Here is a 25091-nt window from a genome sequence, read left to right as displayed (position 1 = left end):
TATTGCTTCCGCATTGCGAATGTCCTCCTCGGGGAAGACAGCTTCATGTCCGTTCGAGTGCTGTCCTGTTTGCGCGTGAAACGAGCCATAACGCGTGTTTGGTTTAGGGAAAACCAAACATTGGGCTGGTTTGTTGCAGCCCATGATGCAAGGTGAATTGTGATATTGCAGTATTTTTTGAGAAAAAAAATATTTAAAGTATTACAGAAATAGATGACTCACTGAAATTTATGTCAACTTCGTTGAAAAAATGGCTCAGCCATCGTGGATCATAAAATGTTTTCAGTAATAAAAATGTTCAGCCCAGAAAAACATTTGTGTAAATTTACAGTTAGATAAAAAATGGACGAAAAGAAAGGATGCCCACTTTTAAATTGCCCATTACATAGTAATTAAATTTCTAACATGTTAAAAAAAACTCAATTTTTATTTTTGAGTCCAAAGTAGAATGGGGTTCACGAAAAAATATTTATAAGATGAATTTAATTTTGAATTTAATTCAAAATTAGATCGAAATTAAGTTAATAGAATCGGAAGAATCCCATATATATATATAAAAAAAAGGAATTCTGTCAGTCTGATCCTTATAGACTAGGGAATTACTAAACCGATCGGTGTGAAAATTTGTTTGTGGGGGTTTCTGTGCCGGTAAAGATTCTTATGTTGGTATGAGATCCCTCCTCTACAAGTGATCCCATTCAAATGAAAAGGCTCTGCAGGACTCGAGAACTAACCAAGCAAATGATAGTGAATTTTCCATGTGAAGGTTTTTGAAGGTTAACCCTTTCTTACTTTTAATGAAGGGATACCATACAAATGAAACACAAATATCTACATAGCTCGAGAACTAATCAAGCAAATGGAGTCGAATGTGCGAGTTTTTGAGCCTAAGAAATGCTTCTATAATTGATTAACACATCTCCCTCCTCAGAAAGTGAGAGCTCTCATATAAACAAACCATTAATTTTCTTATGACTCAAGAATTTCTAGGGCCAACGGAACCATAATAGGAATGTGAGTATTTTAGATTGCAAGAAATGTTTTTTTATGAATGACACCCTTCTCTGGAAAGGGATGGGAGTCCTTTACAAATCTATCTATAAATGCGATTTATTTCGTGTTAGGTACTTTCTTCACTGAGGCCATTTTTTTGATATTTTGTGACAAAGAAATGCGATATTTGTCTGTCTGTCTATCTGTTAACTATAGGCTTGCACTATACTTTTTATCGACTGTTAGTTTACTTAGAGGAGTTTCTTTCGGCTTCAAAGTCTTTAAAATCTTTTTTTTTTACGATCTTTTTCTCTTACACCGACGTTTCGAACAATTTACATTCTTTATCAAGGCTCGAGGAGTAATTTTTCTGTAGAGTGAATAGAATAGAAGACCATTCATCTGTAAAGTGAAGTTTGAAGATTTGAATTTTACCTTTAAAGATTTAAACTTTAGCTTTAAAAATTTGACTTTTAACTGCAAAAACAAACATTATAAAAAAATTCAATGAAGACATTATTTCATTGAATAAATCATAACTTTTCCTGTTTTTACTACTCCCAGCTCGAATGATTATCAATATTTAGTCAACAATATGTTGTTTTTGTAATTACGATTCAGATCTTTAAATAGTAGTTTTTTTTAGATATTTAATTCCTTCAAGTACAATTTTTTTTACAATGTAAAAGTGACAAAAATACTAGCCACAACTTTGCTGAAAAAAATACATAAATCCAACAATTCATTCAGGCTTAGATGAAAAAAACTAGTTCGATTGAAAATTCAAACTTTTTTCGCTCATTTTTACATGATCAGATTACCACCAATGTTTGGCTAACCTTTTGTAGTTTTCATAAAAAACTGGAAGTAGAACACATAAACTTTTTCAAATAAATTATTTTTGTTGTTTTTTTTTTTGCGTAAGACTACGTCTCTCAGGAAGTTCGGTTACATAGGGTTGTGGAATGAAAACCTGAAACCGGAAAAAGTGAAAAATGTGTCCAATTTCAAATGCGAATAAATCAGATAGTTTTCGATGGATTTCCTTCGTTCTTGCAGCAATCGATTGGAAAATTTTCTATGAATCCTCCCAAGTGCAGAAAATTGGAATTTTATTATTCGAACTGTTGTAAAGGGTGATTTTTTTGATATTTGGTTTTTCGTGTATTCAGATTTGACAGTTCACGCGGGAATTCTGACAGCTGTCAAAGTTTAATGTACTCAGTTTGGTTTGCCATTTCACCATGAACAGATTTACACCTGAACAACGCTTACAAATAATCGAATTTTATTACCAAAATTCGTCCTCTGTGAAAAATGTTTTTCGCGCATTATGACCATTTTATGGTCGTCATAATCGACCTACTGAGCAAGCTATTCAAGCTATTGTTACGAAATTTCAAACCAGTTTTGCTCTGTTGGACATAAACCCACCAACACGTATACATAGAGTGCGTACAGAAGAAAATATTGCTACCGTATCAGCCAGTGTAGCGGAAGACCGTGAAATGTCAACTCAACGCCGTTCGCAGCAATTGGGCTTGTGTTATTCGACTACATGGAAGATTTTACGAAAGGATCTCGGTGTAAAGTCTTTCAAAATACAGCTCGTACAAGAATTGAAGCCTAACGACTTGCCGTAGCGTTGAATGTTTGGTGAATGGGCCTTAGAACAACTTGCTGAAAATCCACTTTTTTACCGAAAAATTGTGTTCAGTGACGAAGCTCATTTCTAGTTAAATGAGTATGCTAAAAAACAAAATTGCCGCATTTGGATCGAAGTGCAACCAGAAGCAATACAAGAATCGCCAATGCACCCAGAAAAATGCACGGATTGGTGCGGTTTACACGCTGGAGGCATCATTGGTCCGTACTTCATCAAAGATGATCAAAATCGCAACGTAACGGTCAATGGCGCTCGCTATCGCGCGATGATTTCTGATTTTTTTTTGCCGGAAATGGAAGAGCTGGGTCTTGTTGACATGTGGTTTCAGCAAGACGGAGCAACGTGCCACACATCGCGCGAATCAGTGGACATATTGCGGAATGAGTTCGGTGAGCAATTCATCTCACGAAACGGACCGGTGAATTGGCCGCCTAGATCATGCGATTTAGCACCGCTAGATTATTTTTTGTGGGGCTACGTTCAGTCTCTCGTCTATGTGGATAAGCCAACAACAATTCCAGCTTTGGAAGACAACATTGCACGCGTTATTCGCGAGATACCAGCCGAAATGCTCGAAAAAGTGACCCAAAATTAGACTCTTCCTATGGACCATTTAAAACGTAGCCGTGGCCAACATTTGAATGAAATCATCTTTAAAAAGTAAATGGCATAAACCAATTTATCGGCTCAAATAAAGATTTCATACAGTTTTGTAATTTTTAAGCGTTTTTTTTAAAGAAAAACCAAATTCTTGAAAAATCACCCTTGACTATTAAAAATTGTCAAGCCTTTTCAAAACGCAAAATTCGATCTCTGATTGGTCGTTATATGATTGCTTTCCCAAGCACGGTCGACAGAATTATAGACCTAGTAGTTTGGAATGTTCTATTTGTAAGGCTGTGCGAGATTTCGAATGATTTCGTATAATTTCGCAAAACTCGAAATTTCCCGAAATTTCGCGAAATTTCGGTTTCGCGAAATTGCCGAAAAATTTCGTTGAATTTCGCTAAAATCCGCCTTAAATTTCGCGAAATTAAACTTCCAATTTCGACGATTACGAAATTTCGCGAAATTTGGGACCAAAGTTCCAATGCACATTATTACATTATTTTGGTTTATGCTAATTGCGACTATAAATTAAATAGAATATATCTCAACAGATATCTGGTAAACTAAGTCATACATAGAAGAATAAACTCTCAGCTGGTAATTTTTGTTTTTAAAGACAAAACCTTAACATCATGCGGGAGGTATTTTTTATTCACGCAGAGCATAAAATTCATGTCATCACAAAAGTCATATTCGAGGAATATGAAGCCGTCCAAATGCGCTACAAGGTATCTAGTAATTTGTTTGTAGGAATAAATTTTACGCATCTTTTACGTACATCAAAATGTGGTTATATTTGCAGCCCACAAGCAGCGTTGCCAGGTATCCAGAATTAGCTGGATTATCCAGATTTTTGAACATGTATCCAGGTAGACAGATTTGATGTACAATTATCCAGATTTTTCATGAATGATCCAGATTTTATCCTGATTTGATTTTCTCTGTTCCGCAAAAAGGTCATCACTTCAAATTTGGCGCGAAATTTTGCAATTTTGTCACCTCAAATTTTACGTACCCCAAGACTTTTATCCGAAAATTTACCTTTCACCCCACGAAATGACTTCCAGATTTTTTCCAGATTTTTTTTTGCCTTTTCCAGATTATTAAAAGAATGACCTGGCAACGCTGCCCACAATGTTGAAGAGGTCACTTTTTGTCTTTCGTTTAGGAGGGCATAGCAATTTCTGTCAAAACTAAAGCTCTGAAGCTCTATCTTACAAGCCAAATGTTCTATGCTACTCGACTTGTAAAAATTTTCAAGCGTTTTTTCGGATTTCTCTGTGTTAGAGGACTCCTCTTCGCACACCGTAGTGTATTTAGATGTGTTTTTTCAGATAGTTCATTGCTATCACTAGGCTGACCAGATATCATGCCTTATAGTGTGCAGACAGAGTGATCGATGTGTCAAGCAGAAAAAGTCGTAATTGCCTGAATTTTTAGTATTGTTTCAAAACACTCTGACTTCAAAGTCAGCATCGAAAGACCACGAAAAATCACGCGGGGGGTGTGGGGGTTAACGAATAGACCAAGTAGTCTTTTTTCTGACTTATAATTTATTATTGCCACTAAGTCAAGACGAAGCTTTCGCAATTTTTTAATTAACAAATTTTTTTGACACGGCTAATTAATAAGTGTCACGGAAAGTTTGAGAGTTGTCAGCAATTAACTGTAATCAAATTTTTGAAACATATTTCAAATTTATCCGAACGAAGAAATTTTTTTTTGTTTTAAACAGGCTTTGCCTTATATGGCATTCACTTCTTTAGAATAATAGTTCTATTTTGCAATGCGTCAGGATTAATGTTATTTTTCCTGGAAGTATATTTCAATACTCAACGACCGGTAAAAAAAATCAACGTTTTGGTCTTAAAAACAATATATAAGACCTGGATGTTCGTAAACTGAAGGAAGAAAGAATTTATATTTTGTTCGACATTCAAAAACTTTGTAATTTATTAAAAAAAAAATAAGTTACAAATCCGATATCTGAAAATCACTAAAAGTAAGGTTCATTTATTATCAACTAAATATTTTTCTAAATGATTTCTAGATGAGTATACAATTAACCATAACTATAAGCGAAAAATTTATCATAGATGATCAAACTGCTTAAACAAATTTTATTATTTGATTATTTGATACTCAACAACAAATTAAAAATCATTTTGAATATACTCAACACAAAAGCTTATTTTAAATTACTTTCAGGTAAGGAAATTATTATATTTGTTAAAGACAATGAAATATTATAAAAAATAAACAACCATTATCTATTTGTTATTTTGGTTTTGAGAAAATGATATTACTGAAAATTCTATTTACAATTTGCGCAATAACTAATAATCAGTTTTCTTGAACCTGCATTTTTTTTATAAATTTTTCATACTTTATTGTACATATATTTGCAGAATAAGATCACAAAACAAAAGACCACGGGGGAGTAGGGGTATAAAAGGGTTAAAAATATGACCACGTAGTTTGGGAATGGTCCCAAATGCATTTTATTATTTTTGGTGTCGTAGAAACTCACAGGGCATATTTTTTTAGGACAAAATTGTTTTCTACAACCTTACCAGAGACACTAGTTATGCCAGTCAAACAAACCGATTTAGCTGAAAAAATAATTTTAATCTCCAAACACTCTGTGGGTGATTAAAATATTTTTATAATCGAAGCAGTTGGTTTGATTGGCATAGTGCCTTTGGCAAAGTTGTAAATAATAATATTGTCCTTCCAAAAATAAACATGTTGTAGATTTACTTTACGAACTAATTTCATTTTCGTCATATGACTTACATTTCAAGTTTAGTAAAGCGGGCAATGTATGCAGTTTGCGAGGATGCGAAAATGAACGGGAATAGAAGGTATGACTTTTAGGCTTAGAAAAAAATTTCCCTCGTCCATGTTGTAAATTTTTTTTTTAAATATAACTTTTTTTGACTTCTTCATCGCTTCGGTAATTTTTTTTTGTAATTTTCACGCAAAAAAAAAAGATTTTTGAAAAATAAGCTTTTTTATATTAGTTTTATTGTTTCTTTTACATTAAAAAAAATGAATTTTTTAGAGTTTTTTTCATCGGAAAGATAAAATTACTGTCTAAAACTTTTCCAGAGACGTCACACTGAACAAAAAACTGTTGGCTCTGAAAATATTTATAATCACAATAACCCTCCCAAAATAGCATTTTAAATAGCTTCTCAGCCTATAGAAACGTTTATGCAAAGTTTAGGCCAAATCTAAAATGACGAAAAATATTGAAACTGGGACATTTTTTGTGGAACTGCTCAGCTAAAAAGTAATTTTAAGTTATATTAAAAAATGTGCAAAAATATTGAAAACTTCAAAATTTACAGAATAGTTAACTTAAATTTTGTTTTCCTCGAATTGATAAAGATGTCACTTAGTCTAGTCTGACTAAACAGTGTTAAAAAAATTCAAAAAAAAGTTGCCCTCCAAAGGTTTTACAGCTTTTTAACCATTCCTGTGAATTTTGCTGCTCCTAGAGAATGCAGAAATGCATCAGAAGGCCGCCGAGGAATTGCTTATCGGATTCGTCGCTTTTACGTTTGCATAGGGAAAAACTCTTTGGAAAAGTTATCTTTGCTAGGGACACCAAAACTCACAGGAATGGTTGAAAACCTACCTACCGTCTCTCATGTTTTCCAGTTCGAGCTCTAGGACAAAACTTGGATTTTGAATGATGAAAGTGCTATGACAGAAGGATTACTATTTTGAACATAGTTGCATTCAAACCAAAAGAATCAGTTCAGAAGTTAATAAATTATTATTTACAAAGACATTTCGAGTTTGACCTTAATATCATTCGTATCTATCGCGCTAATATTACCTGCAATATCATCTATATAAATGAATGCATCCAGATTTTAGTTTATAACATTTTTGATTTTCTCGTTATTGTCGGTTTATCAATATATGAATACCTACGTACTCTTCGTCGACCAGGTAAGCACCTTGCGCTCAGCTACTGAAGGGTACTCCGTTGGCGTACGCTCCAACGTTACAAATCATTGTAATGCTATGTTTCAAAAACATTTATTCTATTTTTCGAAATTTCGCGAAATTTAGAGACCAATTTCGTTTCTTCTCGAGAACTCGAAATCCACCTTGATTTCGTTTCGACTAATTTGGCGAAACCGAAATTAAGTGTTTATTTCGTTTCGTTTCGTTTCGACACCAGAAAAGCCAGTTTCGCACACCCCTATCTATTTGGCCTATATAAGAGCCTGTTTCAGCCGAAACTTTTCATATTATTTCTAGACAGCAACCTCAACAGTCCATACTTAGCACCATTGCAGCGGATTGCACTGGCAGCGAATAACAGCAGCAGCAGCAATTACAGCTGGTATCAGCATCGAAAGTGGCAGCGCCAGCTGATGGAGCGGCACTTTCTTTAGTAAAATGCGTGCAGTAGTAGGCAGCATCAGTCATACGCAAAATTACCATAATCCCCGCTATACGGGCATCTTTGCTGGTTGTGGGTTTCGGCGTTTCTCCGGCGAAACTCTGTCTCATTTTGGCTACTACACGAGCATCCTGTCTGATTTTCAGTTTGGAAACAGCCTTTCACTTTGTTGTCAGAGTCAGAAGTCACATTTTGCCTTCGTCGTACGCCAGTTCACCATAACTCCCGCTGTCGGAGTAACACAAAGGTGCAATCAGCATCATATCCGATTTTAAATTAAACAACAAACTGTCCTTTAGAGCACAACCAAACAAATTAACTGAAGAATTAAAATTTTCTCGTTTTACGCTTTAATCAAAAGTTAATTATCTTAATCTGCATGCATATGTATACTAGGGTGGGACAAAAAATAAATATTAGCTCCCATGAACTTTTCGTGTTCCCTATAGGTCCTGTAACAACTGTGTAACTCTTCAGATCGATCGGTGGAACGCCTGATTTGCGCCCGATTTTTAAAGTTTCCATACGATTTTATATGGGAAAATTCACCTTTTCAAAACTTATCCTCTAGAAATTTCCAGTTGGCTCCTAAAAATATACCAATACTTGATATTTGTAGGAATAATTCTTCCTCACCTGTGTATACCTCATTGGTTCGTAGTGACCTGTTGGCCATGTATCTGCGCAAATTGTAGCTATGTATCTACCAAACTTCTTTCTGAAAGACACCTGGGTATGATCTATCAAATTGGCAAGTTGTCACACGACGTGGGTGTTTAGAAAGCCTATTTCCCTCTTTTAGGGGGAGTAATCAATCTACATTAAAACTTGATAGTTAATATTCTAAGCAAGCTCTCCGATAATGAAGACAACGTGAGCAAAATATCATACCTTCAAGCTTAATCCTACACGAAAATGTTTTTCACTACGTAGGGGTGTTTAGAAAGCTGATTTCTCACTTTTAGCGGTATAAATCACACAACGAATACTATCAAAATATAGGGATCGATATTCTAAGCATTTTCTCTGAAGATACTATGAGCAAAAAATCACGTTTTCAAGCTTAATTCTACGCGACACTGTTTCTCATCACATTGATAAGTTTGCAACAGCAGCATGCTGCAGCAGTGTTGCTGGAAAAATTCAATGTTGAGCCGTTCGTCAGACATTCGAGAAGTTTAAGGTGAATAACTTCCTCCTTCTACAAATTTTGTAGCACCTTACAGTCTTCAAAAGAATTATTTCCAGGAAAATTTCCTTCAAATATCCTGTATTGGTATATTTTTAGGAGCCAACCGGAAATTTCTAGAGGATAAGTTTTGAAAAAGTGGATTTTCCCATATAAAATCGTATGAAAACTTTAAAAATCGGGCGCAAATTAGGGGTTCCACCGATCGATCTGAAAAGTTACACAGTTGTTACAGGACCCATAAGGAACACGGAAAGTGCATGGGAGCGAAAAAATGACACCAACGCTTTTTTCCCATACAACTGTGTTCCAGTCTAATATATACTCTGATTGTTCAAACTTGTTGGCGCCGCAAAATCTATTTCTGTTCTATTTCTGTTCAGTGGGGTCGTATTTATAAGTGCAAATCGAAATTCGGTAGGCATTCTAATTTCGAATTTGCACAAGATTTTAAAAATACACTAAGGTCGCTTTTTACGCGGTTTTTACGCGTTTTTTCACGTGGCTATTCTGACGCGCATTGCCGAATCTTCGCGAATTCCGGAATTTACGTGGTGTTTTTTTACGTGGATTCCTGAATTTCTTTACGCGAACTCTGGAACTTACGGGTTTTTTTTACGCGAATTCCGGGATTAACGCGGTATTTTTAAGCGGTATCTTTTTACGCGGCACGTATCCCTCGCGTGAAAAGCGACTTCAGTGTATTTAATATAAATGTTATTACATGAAACTAACTTATGTAGTTCTACGTCAACATGCGGTCGTGGCTTTGCACACAACCCTTGTGTTTTTTTTTTTAATTTAATTTTTAGGTTTTATGGTTTTCTTTAGTTTTTTTTTATATTTAATTATATTTTTAAAATTTGTGATATGTTTTTTTTATTTTCATCTAGTGTTGTAAGGTTTATGTCTGCTCCAATGTGTTTCAAGCATTGATCTAATATGCAGTACAGTGCATGCTATGTACAAGACGTCAACGACTACGTAAACACAGTAAATCTCACAACACTAAATGAAGGCGCAGCTTGTTTCTTTTAAAGTGAAATAGCAGCTAAACTAAAAATGTAAGATGCTTGGTGTCAGAAAACAACTTGTAGAGTAGACTCCAATGTTGAATTTGGTTAACAATAAAATCCATGTTTATAACACATTTCAGAGAGAAAATTGCTGTCTAGTTCTCAAAAAACATTTGATTTCACAGTTGTTCCTTTCTAAGTGCTTTTCATTCTCTCTAATTCAAAGTTTTTAAAACACTATCGATACCGAAATTTGCTCAGCTTTTCCAACGAAACTAACAAAAATTGAAATAGCTTTCATACTTCTTGTACTAGACCTCGTTAAAGGCAAACATAACCAAAAACTGAAAAAAGTGAATAACTCTGCAGTAGTTGAATATTGGCCAAAATCTTAGAAGGATTTATTTCATCAAATAGGGTCCTCTATTACCTCTTAAGGTAAAACCTTATTGAATCCAAAATGGCCGACTTCGAGTCACCTTTTGGTATTTTCGAAAGCACAAGACTCGAAAATACTTATTGCGTTCCCAATGAAAATTCTATTTTATGTTTGCTTCACTACAGCAAACATTAAATATCATTTCCGAGTCTTGTGCTTACGAAAATTCAAAGTGGTGACTCGAAGTCGGCCATTTTTGGATTCAATGAGGTTACATCTTAAAAGATTTTCAGCTCCCTAATACCTTGTATATAGACTCCGATTTTTTTTCACTCTAAATATCCGAATCTTAAACATATTCAGAATTTTTTCACCAATAATTATACATAAACTTTTTGTTGTTTTCGAAAAATTAAAAAGAATTATACTTTTACATCATCTCCCCGAAAGTCAGAAAACATCTTCCTAACAAAAAAAATATATCTTCTAGTTATTTTTAAATTAAATGCAGTCAAATTTACGAAAACATTTTGATTAGTGTAAATCATTATGTCAATTCTATTTTTTTTTTATTTATGAATCAATTACAGAACGTTAATAGATTAGGTACCGCAAAAATAACTTTTTCCACCTACTCACCTCTTTTTAATTTTTCTTATGGGTTGCAACTCTTTGTCAGACAGACCCTCTCCCTTCCCATTGAATGTTACGTGTATTCTTGTGTATCAGCTACAGATACGACAAATGAGAAATAAGAAAACGACAACGTTATGTCTGTCTGTCTGTCTGTCTGTCTGTCTGTCTGTCTGTCTGTCTGTCTGTCTGTCTGTCTGTCTGTCTGTCTGTCTGTCTGTCTGTCTGTCTGTCTGTCTGTCTGTCTGTCTGTCTGTCTGTCTGTCTGTCTGTCTGTCTGTCTGTCTGTCTGTCTGTCTGTCTGTCTGTCTGTCTGTCTGTCTGTCTGTCTGTCTGTCTGTCTGTCTGTCTGTCTGTCTGTCTGTCTGTCTGTCTGTCTGTCTGTCTGTCTGTCTGTCTGTCTGTCTGTCTGTCTGTCTGTCTGTCTGTCTGTCTGTCTGTCTGTCTGTCTGTCTGTCTGTCTGTCTGTCTGTCTGTCTGTCTGTCTGTCTGTCTGTCTGTCTGTCTGTCTGTCTGTCTGTCTGTCTGTCTGTCTGTCTGTCTGTCTGTCTGTCTGTCTGTCTGTCTGTCTGTCTGTCTGTCTGTCTGTCTGTCTGTCTGTCTGTCTGTCTGTCTGTCTATCTGTCTGTCTGTCTGTCTGTCTGTCTGTCTGTCTGTCTGTCTGTCTGTCTGTCTGTCTGTCTGTCTGTCTGTCTGTCTGTCTGTCTGTCTGTCTGTCTGTCTGTCTGTCTGTCTGTCTGTCTGTCTGTCTGTCTGTCTGTCTGTCTGTCTGTCTGTCTGTCTGTCTGTCTGTCTGTCTGTCTGTTTTTTTTAATAATCCCTAAGGTTGCAGCAATTCTGCGACGTAAACAGAAGCAGGTTTATCGAGCTTGTAGGAGACGGTAAAACTATTGTTGAAGATGCCGAAGCCAGTGGACCCATTGAGAAGTGATCCGTCAGTATAAAACGCATTGTCGCAGTTGATGTTTTTATATTTGTTAAAAAATATTTTAAGGATCTGCTGCACGCGTAAGTGATCCGGGATTCCACGAGTTTTTACATCATGGATATATCGAAAGACACAGTAGAAACAGAAGTATCTAACAAGTTGACACGATTGGAGGTGTATAAGGAAGAATTTATACTTTGATACATGTGAAGTTTCAAGCATTTGAAAGTGATCAGTTTTTGCTACGCTATCGATATTTTCGGTTTTTCGATTTGCACCTCTTTCTTATTACCCTAAGACGTTATTCTACTTCAGAAAATACACCCTTTCGATTTTTCTTCTTTTTTTTTCTAATAAAATGTGTGATCAATGTTTCTCAATCAACTCACAAATAATTTACAGTAAGACAGTAAGCAAATTCTTCCAGCTGGTCTCTAGGTACGATGCTGGCATAACAAGTTAGTCTTCATAGTCTTGGCTCGGGAGAGACTGTTAGTATCAGTAGGATCGTAGCACTAGCAATTGTCCTGTACACTTAACAGTTGGCTGCGAAGTCTGTGTATAATGAACAGAAGGTCGAGTTCCGAGTCGGAATGTAACACCAATACTTTTTTTTTGGAATAGATCATTTTAACTCTGAGTATGGAAAAAAAATCTTGATGATATTTAGGAAAATAATATTTTTTGAAGAGTTCCTTTGATTTTTTTACTATACTGAGTTCGTTAAACGAGAGTCCAGACGTTTAGATTTCAATAATTAATAATAATTGTTAAACCTTTCTAGAAAACTGATTGATTATTCCCTCGAAATGGAGAATGAATTGAGGTGAAAATATTGCAATTATTGCGTAACCCCTTGACACACGTGCTGCCACCGCGTGGCTGCTCTGATAATTACCCACAGAAGGCTAATTTTCAATGACATAACATGAATCAACCGGTAATTTATTAAAATCATGGCGTGTTAAAAATAGATGCCCAATTAAGCGATATCAATTATGCCTTCCGAAAGCGGTCAGGAAAATGAATTTTTGCACCGTTAAACTGATACTCGTGTAAAGTGTGTTAAATGTGTTCCACTGCATGTGCCCTGGATTTCGGTTTAAAATTCAAAGTCCTCTCACATAAGTGCGACAGGAGTAAAAAAAGTACTTGAATCACAACGAAAGAACGCTAGGTTCAATGATCATCTGCACCACCGGAAAGGATACGCTATTGTGCTCATTCAACCATTCCCGCTTTCGCCGCACAAAAGACGAAGCTACACCCCGCAAAGCAAACTTAATTCGGTTTATTTTCATCTGAGAAGAACAAAGAATTTCTGTTTTCCTTTTTGTTTTTTGCTGCTCGCCAGGTCATTATTCAACTTTACCGACGCATTCGAAATGGTAAACTGTCCTGCTGGTTCTGGCTGCCCCGAATTTTCCCTGATCGTCGGAGTGTACGTATGAACTAGTTTTTCACGAACCGCACCCACAAATGTTGATTGTTTCCCTGCATAGCTGGGTGTCCTGCAAATACCGGTAGGAAACGGCAGCTGAAAAATACAAATAAATAATTAAATTGCACTTAAATCATTTGTACAACATGAATGAATAAATACGACAAAGGAGGAAGTGGAGCGAGGGAAGTGGAGAATAGAGGAACTCACACTCTAGCACAACGTTGCAGGATTGCTCTACATGGTTGTTCACGAAGGCCGGGTCCGGGGAATCGAGAGTCCAATTACAGTATGTACCGGCTGCTAGTTCTTCCGCCAACCGATTATTCGACCCTTCGAAGCAAAGTTCCTTATGCGGGTGGTAAAGACTCCTTTATATTTAGCTACGGTATGTAGCGGCAATACGGTGGGGTGTCACTTTCGTTGCTGGCCACATCTGCAAAGTTTAAGAGAAAGTTGGTCGTGTTTACTTGTGTTCCTGGAGTACTCGACACTTGCTGGTAAACAGTGGGCCGTGATACGCTCTGCGTGGGTACTCTGGTCCAGCAATCAGTGGCAGATGTCGACAAAATAGGTTTTTTGCCTCTTATCTTTGGCATTAGAAAGCAATTCAGAATGATTTGCTGGTCCACGGAAAAGTTTTTTTTTATAAATCCAGCCCCGGCTGGTCCCATTGCAGTAAACAATATTCAGTTGTATGCATCGAGGTATTCTCCAGCGTATCCGCTACTGTGGACGAAAAGTTTAACCATGAGCAACCCAAGTGGCGGTGGAAGCCGACAGGAATGGGCAGAACTGCAGCAGGAAACAACTTCATCACACGTTTCGTATATCGGCTGTTAGTTGTGCACGATATAAGTATTAGAGAAAACAATAGTAGGTAGTAGCTGTTGCTGCTTCGAGGTTGATGGTTTCGTATGAAAATGGGATCCGGGAGGTAGAAAGGGCGATGGCATTCTTAAAAGTTTTACACCACAAACGGGCTCAGAAGGTGTGTGTGTGTGTTGAATTGGAGCGGCGATGCAAGCCGCAATGGTTAGGATCACGTGCAGCCGCGGGACTGTAGAAACATAGCGCATCAATACGCTGTGAGCACCGAAATCTTACCAATCCTCAAGACAGCCCAAAATGGCACTTCGGCAGCTTTCTCGGGAATGGGAAGCTTCCATCGCAAAAACCCATTTGTCCACACCCCATTACGCTTTCCTAATAGTGCAAATGAGCCACCCACAAAAGAAGCAATTAAAAGTGCTGCATACGCTTAAATTACTTTTTGCTGTAGTCATTGCTGCATCGGCGTAGCAGTGAGGCAGACAGCCAAGGGAGGGGAAATCTTCACTTCAGACTGCGGAAAGTAATTAAACACTTGCGCTAAACTTCCGGTAAAAACGGAGAAGGCACGGCAATGGCTTGTACGTGAGCATCCGGAAGCAAGTGGCATCGCTTCGTGTTTTGTTAGACCGACTGGTGTAATTGTCAAATAATAAAGGTTTGCTTTGCATTGGTTACTTTACTTTCTAATGGTTGGGAAAACATCTTGGGAAATGTTCGTGACATTATTTCAAGCCAACCCGGGGCGAAGAAGGGGCACAACCCGTGTTTATCGGTTTCATTTGTGAAAATTCAAAATACTTGCATTTGCGCCCCACAAAGCAATGAAGTCTAATTCTCTGGGTGTTTCAAACACTGACTGGTACAACCAGTAAGTTAAATTACCAAATACTATTCAAAACTGACCAATCGAGTTTCTCAACCCGCCTGGATCGATCCTAGAGCTGCTGCGTCATGAGTACATCGCTTTTCACGTCCGCACGGACGAGCGGCGAGCGTCGTTAATTATTCGAAACCATTCGACGTTAGCAAACGGTAAAACTCGACACCAGGTCAAGTAATGATGACCTGAAAATTGTATGGCTCTGGGTAGAGCTGTTAGTGGAGTGTAAATATTTAACTGACGCGGTCCACGAACTAGTTTCGCGCAGTACAAACAAATGGCGGAAAAGTGGAATCTAAATTGAGGAAGCATGTTGCAGATGGGATTTCAACTACTTGACCGAAAGGTGATATTGACCGCATCTTCAAACGATTCGAAAATCAAGTATTTAGTGATAGCTGGAATGAGGTGCACCAAAACTACTGTATCAATAGAGCGCCGAAGTTGAAAGAACTCCAGCGGAAATCAAGGATAGGTAAAATTCGATAGATTAACAAACGGTAAAACTAGTAAATGGTCAATGTGCAAGTTCGTATTGGGGAGTTGAAACATTACAATATTATATTTTAATTTGAATTCCCAGTAGAAGTATTGCCACTTTTTGAGAATCATATTTTACTGATTGTTTTTCTTGATAAATTCATTGATTAGGGTAAATTACCCTATAGTGGACCCATTTCCTACAGTGGACAACTCTCCAGATTAACTTAAATTATGCGAAAAGTCGAGATATTTTCATAAAACTTACTTTGGCAAACATCTTATCCAGCCAATCTGCATCAAAAACATTTAAAATTTCGATTTATATTGAGAGAATCGATTTCTCTGACGGTTGGTTCACTATAGGTAGATGAAGAAAAGAGGTCCACTATAGGTTAATATACCCTAGTTTTCGTAGTGATAACGAAACACTTTTTGATGATTTCTGTTTTTCTGGATAACCGCTTAAAACTGTTCCAAGTTGGAGATCGTTTAATCAGGAAGCTTTTACAAAGTGTAGGACCAGCCACGAAAGTTCATTGGATTATTAACGGACGACAACTAAAAATTGGATTTGGCTTTTGTAAGTAACACTGATAAAATTGAACTATTCGAGTCACCTCACGGAATTTAAAAAATTATCAGTCACCACAAGCCATTTACTATCAAATATGACTACCTTCGATTACCAGGGCAGATCGATCTCACTATGATATGAACCCTGTGTTGAGCCTTCAATTCATACTCGGTTAAGTTCTATTGACTGGAAATTGATTATGGAGAATTGTGACATTTACGACGCTGTCCTCCGGTTTTCCGAAACTTCATTTAACATTATTCACGACCACTCTTCTATTCGACGACGTAGAGTTCGCCCACGATTCAATCAACCATGGTGGACTTTCGAGCTTCGAAATCATCGTAACAGATGACGTAAGATGCAGAAACGCTTCTTCAAATCATGCACTGATGACTAAAAGCGATTGCTTCACGAAATGGAGAAGCTCTACACCGTTCGCCTGAACGCAGTATTTCATGACTACATATCGCGCAATGAATCGAATGCTAAGCGAGATCCACTCTCGTTTTGGTCATTTATGAAAAAGTTGAGACGTAACAGCGGTGTACCACCAGATGTATCCTACATGTATCGGCGCGGACTCCAGTGTTACAGCTGTTGAACTTTTCGCTAAATTTTTCAAAAAACGTATTTTCGAACTCTCCACCATTCGCCGGACAAACGTTGTGAATGGGTGGATAGCATAGCCCACTTCAACATGAATTTACCGCAATTCAATGTTTCTGTTGATGAGGTTCAAAGAATGCTATGGTCAATAGTTGCTTCTAAAGGTTTCGGCACTGATAATCTACCGCCAGCTTTTGTTAAGCAGTTTGCTACTAGCCTTGCCATACCCGTATCGATTTTTCTCAATCGTTCGCGAGGTAGCGGTGTGTTTCCGACAGTGTGGAATGTTGCGTCTATAATTCTTGTACATAAAACCGGAAACATTGATAATGTCGAAAATTGTCGTGGTATCTTAATACTTAGCTGCCTTCCAAAATTGCTCGAAAAAAATGTTGACGATCCTACGTTTCGTTCTATTCATCCAATTATATGTGAACGTCAACATGGTTTCGTGAGAAAGCGTTCTAAAGTCACGAATTTGATGGTATTTATTGACTCACTGTAATTAGTATTGAAAAACGACAAGTTGATGAAATTTATGTGGATTTCAGTAAAGCATTCGATAAAGTACCACATGCGCTCGCAGACGATAAGATCGGATTCCCGAACTGGGTGACAAAGTAGATACTGTTCAACTTAACTTTCGGCTCAATCAGTGGTACTAAGCCTTCCAGCTTCAAACAACATTCAAGTGTACCTCAAGGCAGCTATTTTGGGCCTTCAATTTTTATGTGTTCCGACATGTGTTCTACGATATTTGAAACTCTTGTTTGCGGATGACTCAAAAATATTCCGTGTGATTGAATACAAACTTGACTGTTGTGCTCTCCAGGACGATATTAACGCACTTTTACGCTGAAGCACATTGAACGGCATGCAAGTTATTGCCACGAAATACTGCGCCATTACATTAAGCCACCTACACAATAGGGCCCAGTAGTCTTCCCGAGTAAATGAAATAAAAGATCTGGGTGTCATCATCACTTTAAGGTCAGAGTAAACGGGCATATCTCTATGATGACTGCTATAGCGTTGCCACCTTCGGATTCTTGAAAAGAAATATTAGTGCATTTCAGGATATCTATGCGCTCAAATCAATGATACGCTGTTGTTATATTAGCCCCATATAACGATGCGCAGGTAAACGGAATCGAAGCTATGCAGAAAAACTTTATAAAATACGCTCTACGTATTACCACAGAATAACACGTCGAATTTTCAATAAAATCATCGTTTGAATGATTCCAGTACTTTACGTTAGTAACACTAGCACATCTGCTGTCGTGTTCGCGCTGCGTCATGTATTTCGACATCAGCCCCAGCGTTACTGCATTTTACTTTTTTGAGCTACAAACCCACTTTTTTGCACTTTTTTTCAATTCTGTTCGATTCCTACATTTTTTCGTACATTTTTTTATTTTTGTGGAGTTGTTTTTCAATATTTTGCCTGGTTTGGTTCAGCATTGTATTTAGTTTTTTGACTCCAAGAGCCCATTAAACATCACAACAAAATTAATTTTTCTAATAATTTTTAAATAAAACCCTTCAAAATACAAATAAAAAAACTTTGAGCAAGAACTGAACTGCCCATAATCGCATATTTGTAACATATGCAAAATTGGTTGTTCGAGCAAATCGCACTTTTATATTTTGACCTTAAATGCATTGTTCCTAATACATTCTTGCAAATAGACACTTTAACTAAACTTAGTATCATGAAGAGAGCACTACTTCACACTATGTATACATTGAATATTACTTTTGAAGTCAAATTGGTTGAAACTTTTGCAATGATACATTTATGCCGTCACTTTCAAGCTACTTTTGGAATATATCACAGAGAAAATAAAGTTTTTCATGTATTCAACAAGCATGAGCTGAACATCAGAAACGGATTACCGGTGGTTGGTTACCGGACCAGAATAACTTTCGAGTTCCAAAGGATGCAGATGTGGATTTGGATGGAGCCATTTTTAACAAAAAAGTTGAAAAAGTTAAGCAGTGTGACAATTATGCGGTTATTTACGCTAAGTGACATAACAACTTGGTATTTTCTACGACATTTTTCAAACAAACATAAGCATTTTTTTTTCAGATGTGGAAAGTACGTACTATTTTAAGCATTTCCCAATAAAAAGCGCGAAATCCATAAAATGTCGAATGTTACAATTATGCGATTACAGGCAGTGAAATTGTCATTGCAAAGCGGGGTTTACCACGAAAATTTACATTAAAAAAGATACTTGATATCTCATCCAGGTGCTGAGATATTGGCATTTTTATATGTGATGGAAAACTATGCATTTTAACAAATATGTTAAATAACTGTTTTATTTTGAGAGATAAAAAACAACAATGTTTAGAAAACAAATGCATTTTTGGATGGCTGATAACTCAGTAGAAGGTATCAAAATTTGGGAAAATTTGCGAAACAGTTAGAACGAAAATTATGATTTTCCGTGCCTTCTAATGGAAAACTCAATGTTGCTCACAATATGTAAACATGATGTCTTTGGTAAAGTTTCTTGTTTCAAGATAACATAAAACTTTGTCGAGGACACCTTGCGTCTATCTCACTCTGATTAAAAATTAAATTTTTTATCTCATTTATTGGTGGATTGATCACCCTTCTTTCTACATCAAAAAATGCATTTTTGAATATCCTGAAACTTCTCCGAACATACCTCATGGCTATAATCAACATTTGAACCAATATTTAGGAAATTATACGCACAAACGGCAAAATGAAACACTGTGCAATGAAGATATTGAACTTTGGTGGCGTATTTGACAAAATGCATAGTTTTCCATCACATGTAAAAACGCCAATATCTCAGCCCCCTGATAAGATATCAAGGATATTTTTTGATGTAAATTTTTGTCTTGAATCCCACTTTGCAATGAAAATTTCAGTTCATGATCAAAAAAAAAATTTTTATGTGTTTTGAAGGGTTTTATCTGAAAATTATTAGAAAAATTAATTTTGTTGTGATGTTTAATGGGCTCTGGGAGTCAAAAAACTGAATACAATGCTGAACCAAACCAGGCAAAATATTCAAAAAAAAAAACCCACAAGAATAAAAAAATATATCGAAAAATTTCGGAATCAAACAGAATTGGAAAAAATGCAAAAAAGTGGGTTTGTAGCTTAAAAAGTATTTTTTTTAAAAATCACGTTTGGGCAACCTGAAAACGACCTTTTAGAAAGTCGAAATGTTCTACAAAAATGCTATAAATAACATTATCTTTCAATTTAGGGCTGAGCACCTTGACTTTTTCAACATCGATTTTTTTTGGGACACCCTAGCCAACATACCCATCGTGCCAACTGCGCTTATAACGCAGCATGAAATATGTGCTGTCGAATTTTCAACGAAGTTTGTCACATCTTTGATTTTAGTACTCACAGACAAAGAATTCAAAACCTAGACTAAGTAAATATCTGTACAACTTTATGTTGAAGATTGACCAATAAATTAAACTAAAAATTTAAATTTTTTTGGAGGCTGTCTTACTTACTTCACTTTTACGGCGACAGACCAATTATCGATCCAATGCCGAATCCAAAATGCGTCGCGATGTCACTTGGTCTTGGGCTGCTATCCTCCACTCTCCCCTAACACCTATTTCGCGGACATCCTCGTCGACAGCACACATCCATCGAGTGCGGGGCCTAGCTCGAAGTCGACGGCCTCATTCGGGATTTCTGCTAAATATAGTCTTCGCTGGTCGTTCTTCCGACATTCTAGCTACATGCCCAGCCCACTGCAACCAGCCGTGTTTTAACCGGTTGACTAAGGGCTGTATCGAAAAGTAATTAGCATCATCTGTTTGTGAATTATATTTGAAAGGGATTGATAATTATTTTCATGTTTTCAGTTCATTGAAGTTTAGTTCAGTTTCAATCAATATCATGGCTTACATAAATTAACAATTTATCTTCTGATAAACGAACGCACTTTTGACCGAATTCCTTTCATTAAATTCTGCACAGTCTTTTTGTGCATTTTCTGGTTGCTGCTGTCCAATTTTTTTTGAACTCCTCCATGGTTTGGGATACTGTCCCCTCTTTTCTGAAGATCGCCTTAACAATTGCCCAGAATCGTTCAATTGGTCCCCAAGCAGCACACGTTGTTACATAGCAGGCAACGTTACGCTTAATGCAACTTGCGTCAATGGTGCAAAATTACATCCACTACTTCAATTCAACTGTAATGTAACTGAAAAAGCGCAAGAGGTGGAGCCTATATGTAACCAAAAGTCACAACGATGCTTCAGCGTACATCAGTATAACACAGTTTTATAGTGTCATTCATGATAATAATTAGTTAACCATAACGTCATGTTGCTTAACTACAACCACAATCAAGTATCTTTTATTGCTTCATATCCATCAATGAAACAAACCAACACAAATCATCAATAACCTGTTGAATCATATAGTACGTGGATTTAAGGAAGAAGAATAAAATTTCTTTTTTTTGTGTTCCCTTTTTTTTGCGGTGCATCATGCAAAGTAGCATAGACATATTTACGTTGTTGAAAGTCTTAGGTTTGGAAGTGAAATCCAACTTTAGTAAATCTCGTTCTGTGAGAAGTTAATCGTTATGCGATTCAAAATTTATCGTGAAATTGAAGCTTTTAGTGCGCATTTCTCCAAGCGCCTCTTTTAAATGGTAATTTGAAAGGTCTCGAGGATTTTAATATTATTTTGCAATTTTGAAAATACTTTTTTATTGAAGTATGCAACCGAAAACAAATTTTCATCAAATACTAGCATTGGAAAAAAACAGTCATTGAGGATTATTTGGAAAATATTCGTGTATTATACATTTGAGTTGAAAACGGCTTTCTAAAAAGGTTTTACTTTTTAGAAAAAAAATATGGCCGAACACAATGTTGCTTTAGTTATATTTACTTGTTGCATTTATCAAGAAAATATATCCGCGGAATAACAAGGTGCAACATAATGTAGCTATATTGTTTACTAACCGCGTTATAAAAACATGAAGTTTCAATTAAGTTTCAGAACACTACCTTACAATACTGCAATACTGCAGTGCTATAAGTAATAATGATTTATTGAAAACTGCACAATTCCACAACGAACCTTTTATGATCTGTTTGAAATCTCGTTAATCTTCTCAAAAATTGAAAAAAAAACAATAAAAGGAACGAATACTAACTGCATGCGAACAAATGCGTGTTACTTACAAATATACCTGTCAAATGCCAGAATGGTGTGAACCCCTTGGCGCTTTAATTTATGTCAGCACAGAAACCGGGACATCAAGTTACTGTTCAAATTACTGTCTTAATTTTTGTCGAAAACATCAAACCAATCAAGCAAATCGATGCGGCTCTAAAACTTTTTTTAACTGTAATTGCTTCGTTTCTTATTTTACCATCACTAAATTTTGACAGATGTAAACATTACGCAGCTAAAACACATAGAACAGATTAACAAGCGTCACATAAAAAGTCTGAAAGAAGTTTTTAAAACTATGCGTGCGTGCCACAAAATATCGCTCGAAATAAATCCCTCGTCATGCTAATATTACCAAAGTATAATGTCACTATACAATCTGCATGCTCATCAGTGTATGTACTCTTCACTCTCTTTGGTACTGACGTTGAAATATATTTGCTATGCTGCCGACGGCAGCGGCATCACATTTCGGCATGACGAGAGGTTTAATTCGGAAGGTTTGTTTTTGTTCACACACACTTTTTATTATTTGCTTGTTATTCTGTTCTCTGTAGATAAAATCGTGAAAGATTGCAAACTATTTGGATTATTTGCAACCTATCATGCATGATTCTAGATAAAAACAATTTTTTGTGAAACACACAGAGTTACATGCTCACGCGCAATGAAAACATCTGGTTGCACTGGCGTATTGTCTAGAAAAACATTCTGATGTACGAATCAGACACAGTACAAAATGGCGTTTTCATTAGTACAAACGAGAAAAACTTTGTTGTCGAAACCTACTTCAACTATTGTTCCCTCGCTTTGGGTGTCGGAAGTTACCGTGAAATGGCCACCGAACAACCTTATTACTCTATCCAGGAATGAGCAGGCTTATCCCGGTGAGGAACGGAAAACACAAAAATGCAAAATTTTGGGACATCGCTCTTCGTATAAACAAGCCGAGCAACTAATTGAGTATTTGGAAGAGATAACGGATTCCGACGACGCCGTACAACAGAGCCGAGGAGCGCGATGCCGACCGCCGAAAAAGCTGGAAAAAATACCAATGAATTTGTACAGCTTGAAGCCAAAAAACAAGGTATTTTCATTTGATTTATTTTTCTACGTTTCACATTCTTATCAGACTCTGTTTAACAGGCAGCGAATAATTTGTGCATCACTGATGTACAGCTCAAATTAAATGAAATAAATCCAACACCAAATATTGTTATACCAGAAGGTGCAATGGGTAAAGCGGATAGGAATTTTCATACATCAAACGATCAGGCGGACTCGATTGCAGTATGTTTTGGAAGATTTTTTGTTTTTTTTTTGTCTACAGTTAAATTATTTTTTCAGATAGAAAATTCCAGTCAAGCAGAATTTTGTGTGTAGGGTGAAACAGAATTTATTTGTATCAATGAACCGCCTTACCTGACGGAATTAGTACAAACAGATCAATCAAACGGTATCGATGAGGAAAACGATCAGCAATATTATCAAATTCATGAGTCGGATAGGTTGACTCAAATTGAGGCTAAAATCGATACACAGCAAGCAGTTTTGGAGAAAATACTTTGCTTTATGGCAAATATAAACAAACTTTCGGAGTATCAGCAGCCTGCACGGGAAAAAGAACATGTAGCCAAAGCTGAAAATTTTACTGAATTCGAAAGCATGAAAAAAATTGAAACTGATGAAGAGCTACACGCGCTAGAAGAGTGTCTAAAAAATACAGATTTCGAAGGCAAATATTTCAGGTATTTCCATACAGTCTATAACCTCAAACGAAAAAAAGAAGGAGCTCCCTTTTTTCGAACTGTTATAAGAAAATTAATTAATCCTACGGTTTTATTGGATTATTCATGGAAAGAAAACAGTCGGGCTAAACAAAATACGATTGAAGCAACGAAGAATAAAAGTTTCAGGGACAGTTTTCCCCACATAGTTGAATTTTTGAACCGTGTAGTTGAAGCTGCAGATTTCGAATACACCAAGGAACAAAACGAGAAGGTTTTCAGTGATTTTTTGAGACAAAAACTAACAGAGGTGAAACGATATGGCTCCGGTCAATCAGTAAAACGGGTTGCGTGTAAGCGCAAAAGAAAGATCAACGATTTATTACATACCGCAAGCACAGAAGAAGTGGTACACTCGAATGACCAGGATTTGGAAGATGTGTCAACAGACTATTGTTCGCTAATACAATAAAATTGTAACTCAATCAATTTTGTTAAAATTTAGGGTCATTAGACACCTTGTGTTAGGGTAAACTTATCTTAGCGCTGATGATTTTATGAATAAGTTTGGAAATGTAGAGAAAAGCCTGCGTGTGCAATTCTTAGTTGGAGTTTGATTGATTTATTTTATTTTAACAAATAAATATTCAATAAAAACAATACATAGTCTATTTCAGGCGAGTTGCTTCTAGAGTTTACAATTTGAATTAATAAAAACGAGTGCTCTTGGATTGTATGAATAAGTGGTACGAATACGGCTTTGGGCATGTTGTTGTTTTGGGTACATACCATTACCATTTTGCAATACAAATCTTTTAAATCAAACAATGCAGGTTCATTTAATGTTAAGTTAGAACAATAAATCTGTAAAGAAGATGATCGAACGGGCTTAAAAAAATAATCATTTATATTTGATAAAGAAGCTCCATATAGTTTAATGGAGTTATCGGTAGACATTTTAATAATATACTTTACAGAGATTAATTTAAAGTCCGTCGTACAAATCCAACTATCTGAAGACGATTCAGTATTAATACAAAAATCTTCAAAATGAACAAAGAGATAGACTGACGCAAAAGAAAAATCTAAAAGTGTTTAAATTTTTGGATCAATATCACATAAGTTTGAGCAGCGGTGTTTCAAAGTTGAGTTTAGCCTGTTTCGTCGAGAATGCATAGTTTTAGTTTTAAGTGTGATTGGTTGTTCTTCAGTTATTCTTCGCGAAATTTGCGACAAAGGTAAATTGCCACTTCGTAACATTCTTTCAAATTATACAGTTTAGACTCAAAAGGATAAGCGTCGAATGATTCAAGTCGGCCATATCTCTCAACATCGTCAACAAGATGTACCAGATTGTGCATATTACTACAAAACATTTGAGGCCCGTATAGTATTTTCACCCCTTTAAAAAAATCAAATATCATATTTCGTGCAATACAGTAGCTATCCCTGCTTTGATCGTATCTAGAACAAATATGAATTGCGCAGTACAAATTAAGGA

At 36.3% G+C, this 25091-nt stretch overlaps 1 protein-coding gene across 1 annotated transcript; it reads left to right on the top strand.

Annotated features, from left to right (window-relative positions):
• The first annotated feature begins 14027 nt into the window (after window positions 1–14027).
• Window positions 14028–24000, top strand: LOC129729133 (uncharacterized). Its single transcript, XM_055687616.1, has 5 exons — window positions 14028–14115; window positions 15953–16054; window positions 22688–22950; window positions 23010–23153; window positions 23211–24000. Exons 1-5 carry the CDS (start codon window positions 14028–14030, stop codon window positions 23244–23246), a joined length of 633 nt encoding a protein of 210 aa, XP_055543591.1. The 3' UTR covers window positions 23247–24000.
• The last annotated feature ends 1091 nt before the right edge of the window (window positions 24001–25091 follow it).

Source organism: Wyeomyia smithii, chromosome 3, assembly GCF_029784165.1.
Source record: "Wyeomyia smithii strain HCP4-BCI-WySm-NY-G18 chromosome 3, ASM2978416v1, whole genome shotgun sequence".
Classification (NCBI taxonomy): Eukaryota; Metazoa; Arthropoda; class Insecta; order Diptera; family Culicidae; genus Wyeomyia; species Wyeomyia smithii.
The sequence above is the reverse complement of the archived record's forward strand: the minus strand, read 5'-3'. Positions and strand labels throughout refer to the sequence as shown.

Bases quoted from the DNA above. Each gene is read 5' to 3' on its own strand.
- LOC129729133 (XM_055687616.1), top strand. From the start codon at position 14,028: ATGAGCAACCCAAGTGGCGGTGGAAGCCGACAGGAATGGGCAGAACTG. The intron at 14,116-15,952 runs GTTAGTTGTGCA...AACTGTTCCAAG, and splicing joins ACACGTTTCGTATATCGGCT to TTGGAGATCGTTTAATCAGG. The intron at 23,154-23,210 runs GTATGTTTTGGA...TTATTTTTTCAG, and splicing joins ATCAGGCGGACTCGATTGCA to ATAGAAAATTCCAGTCAAGC.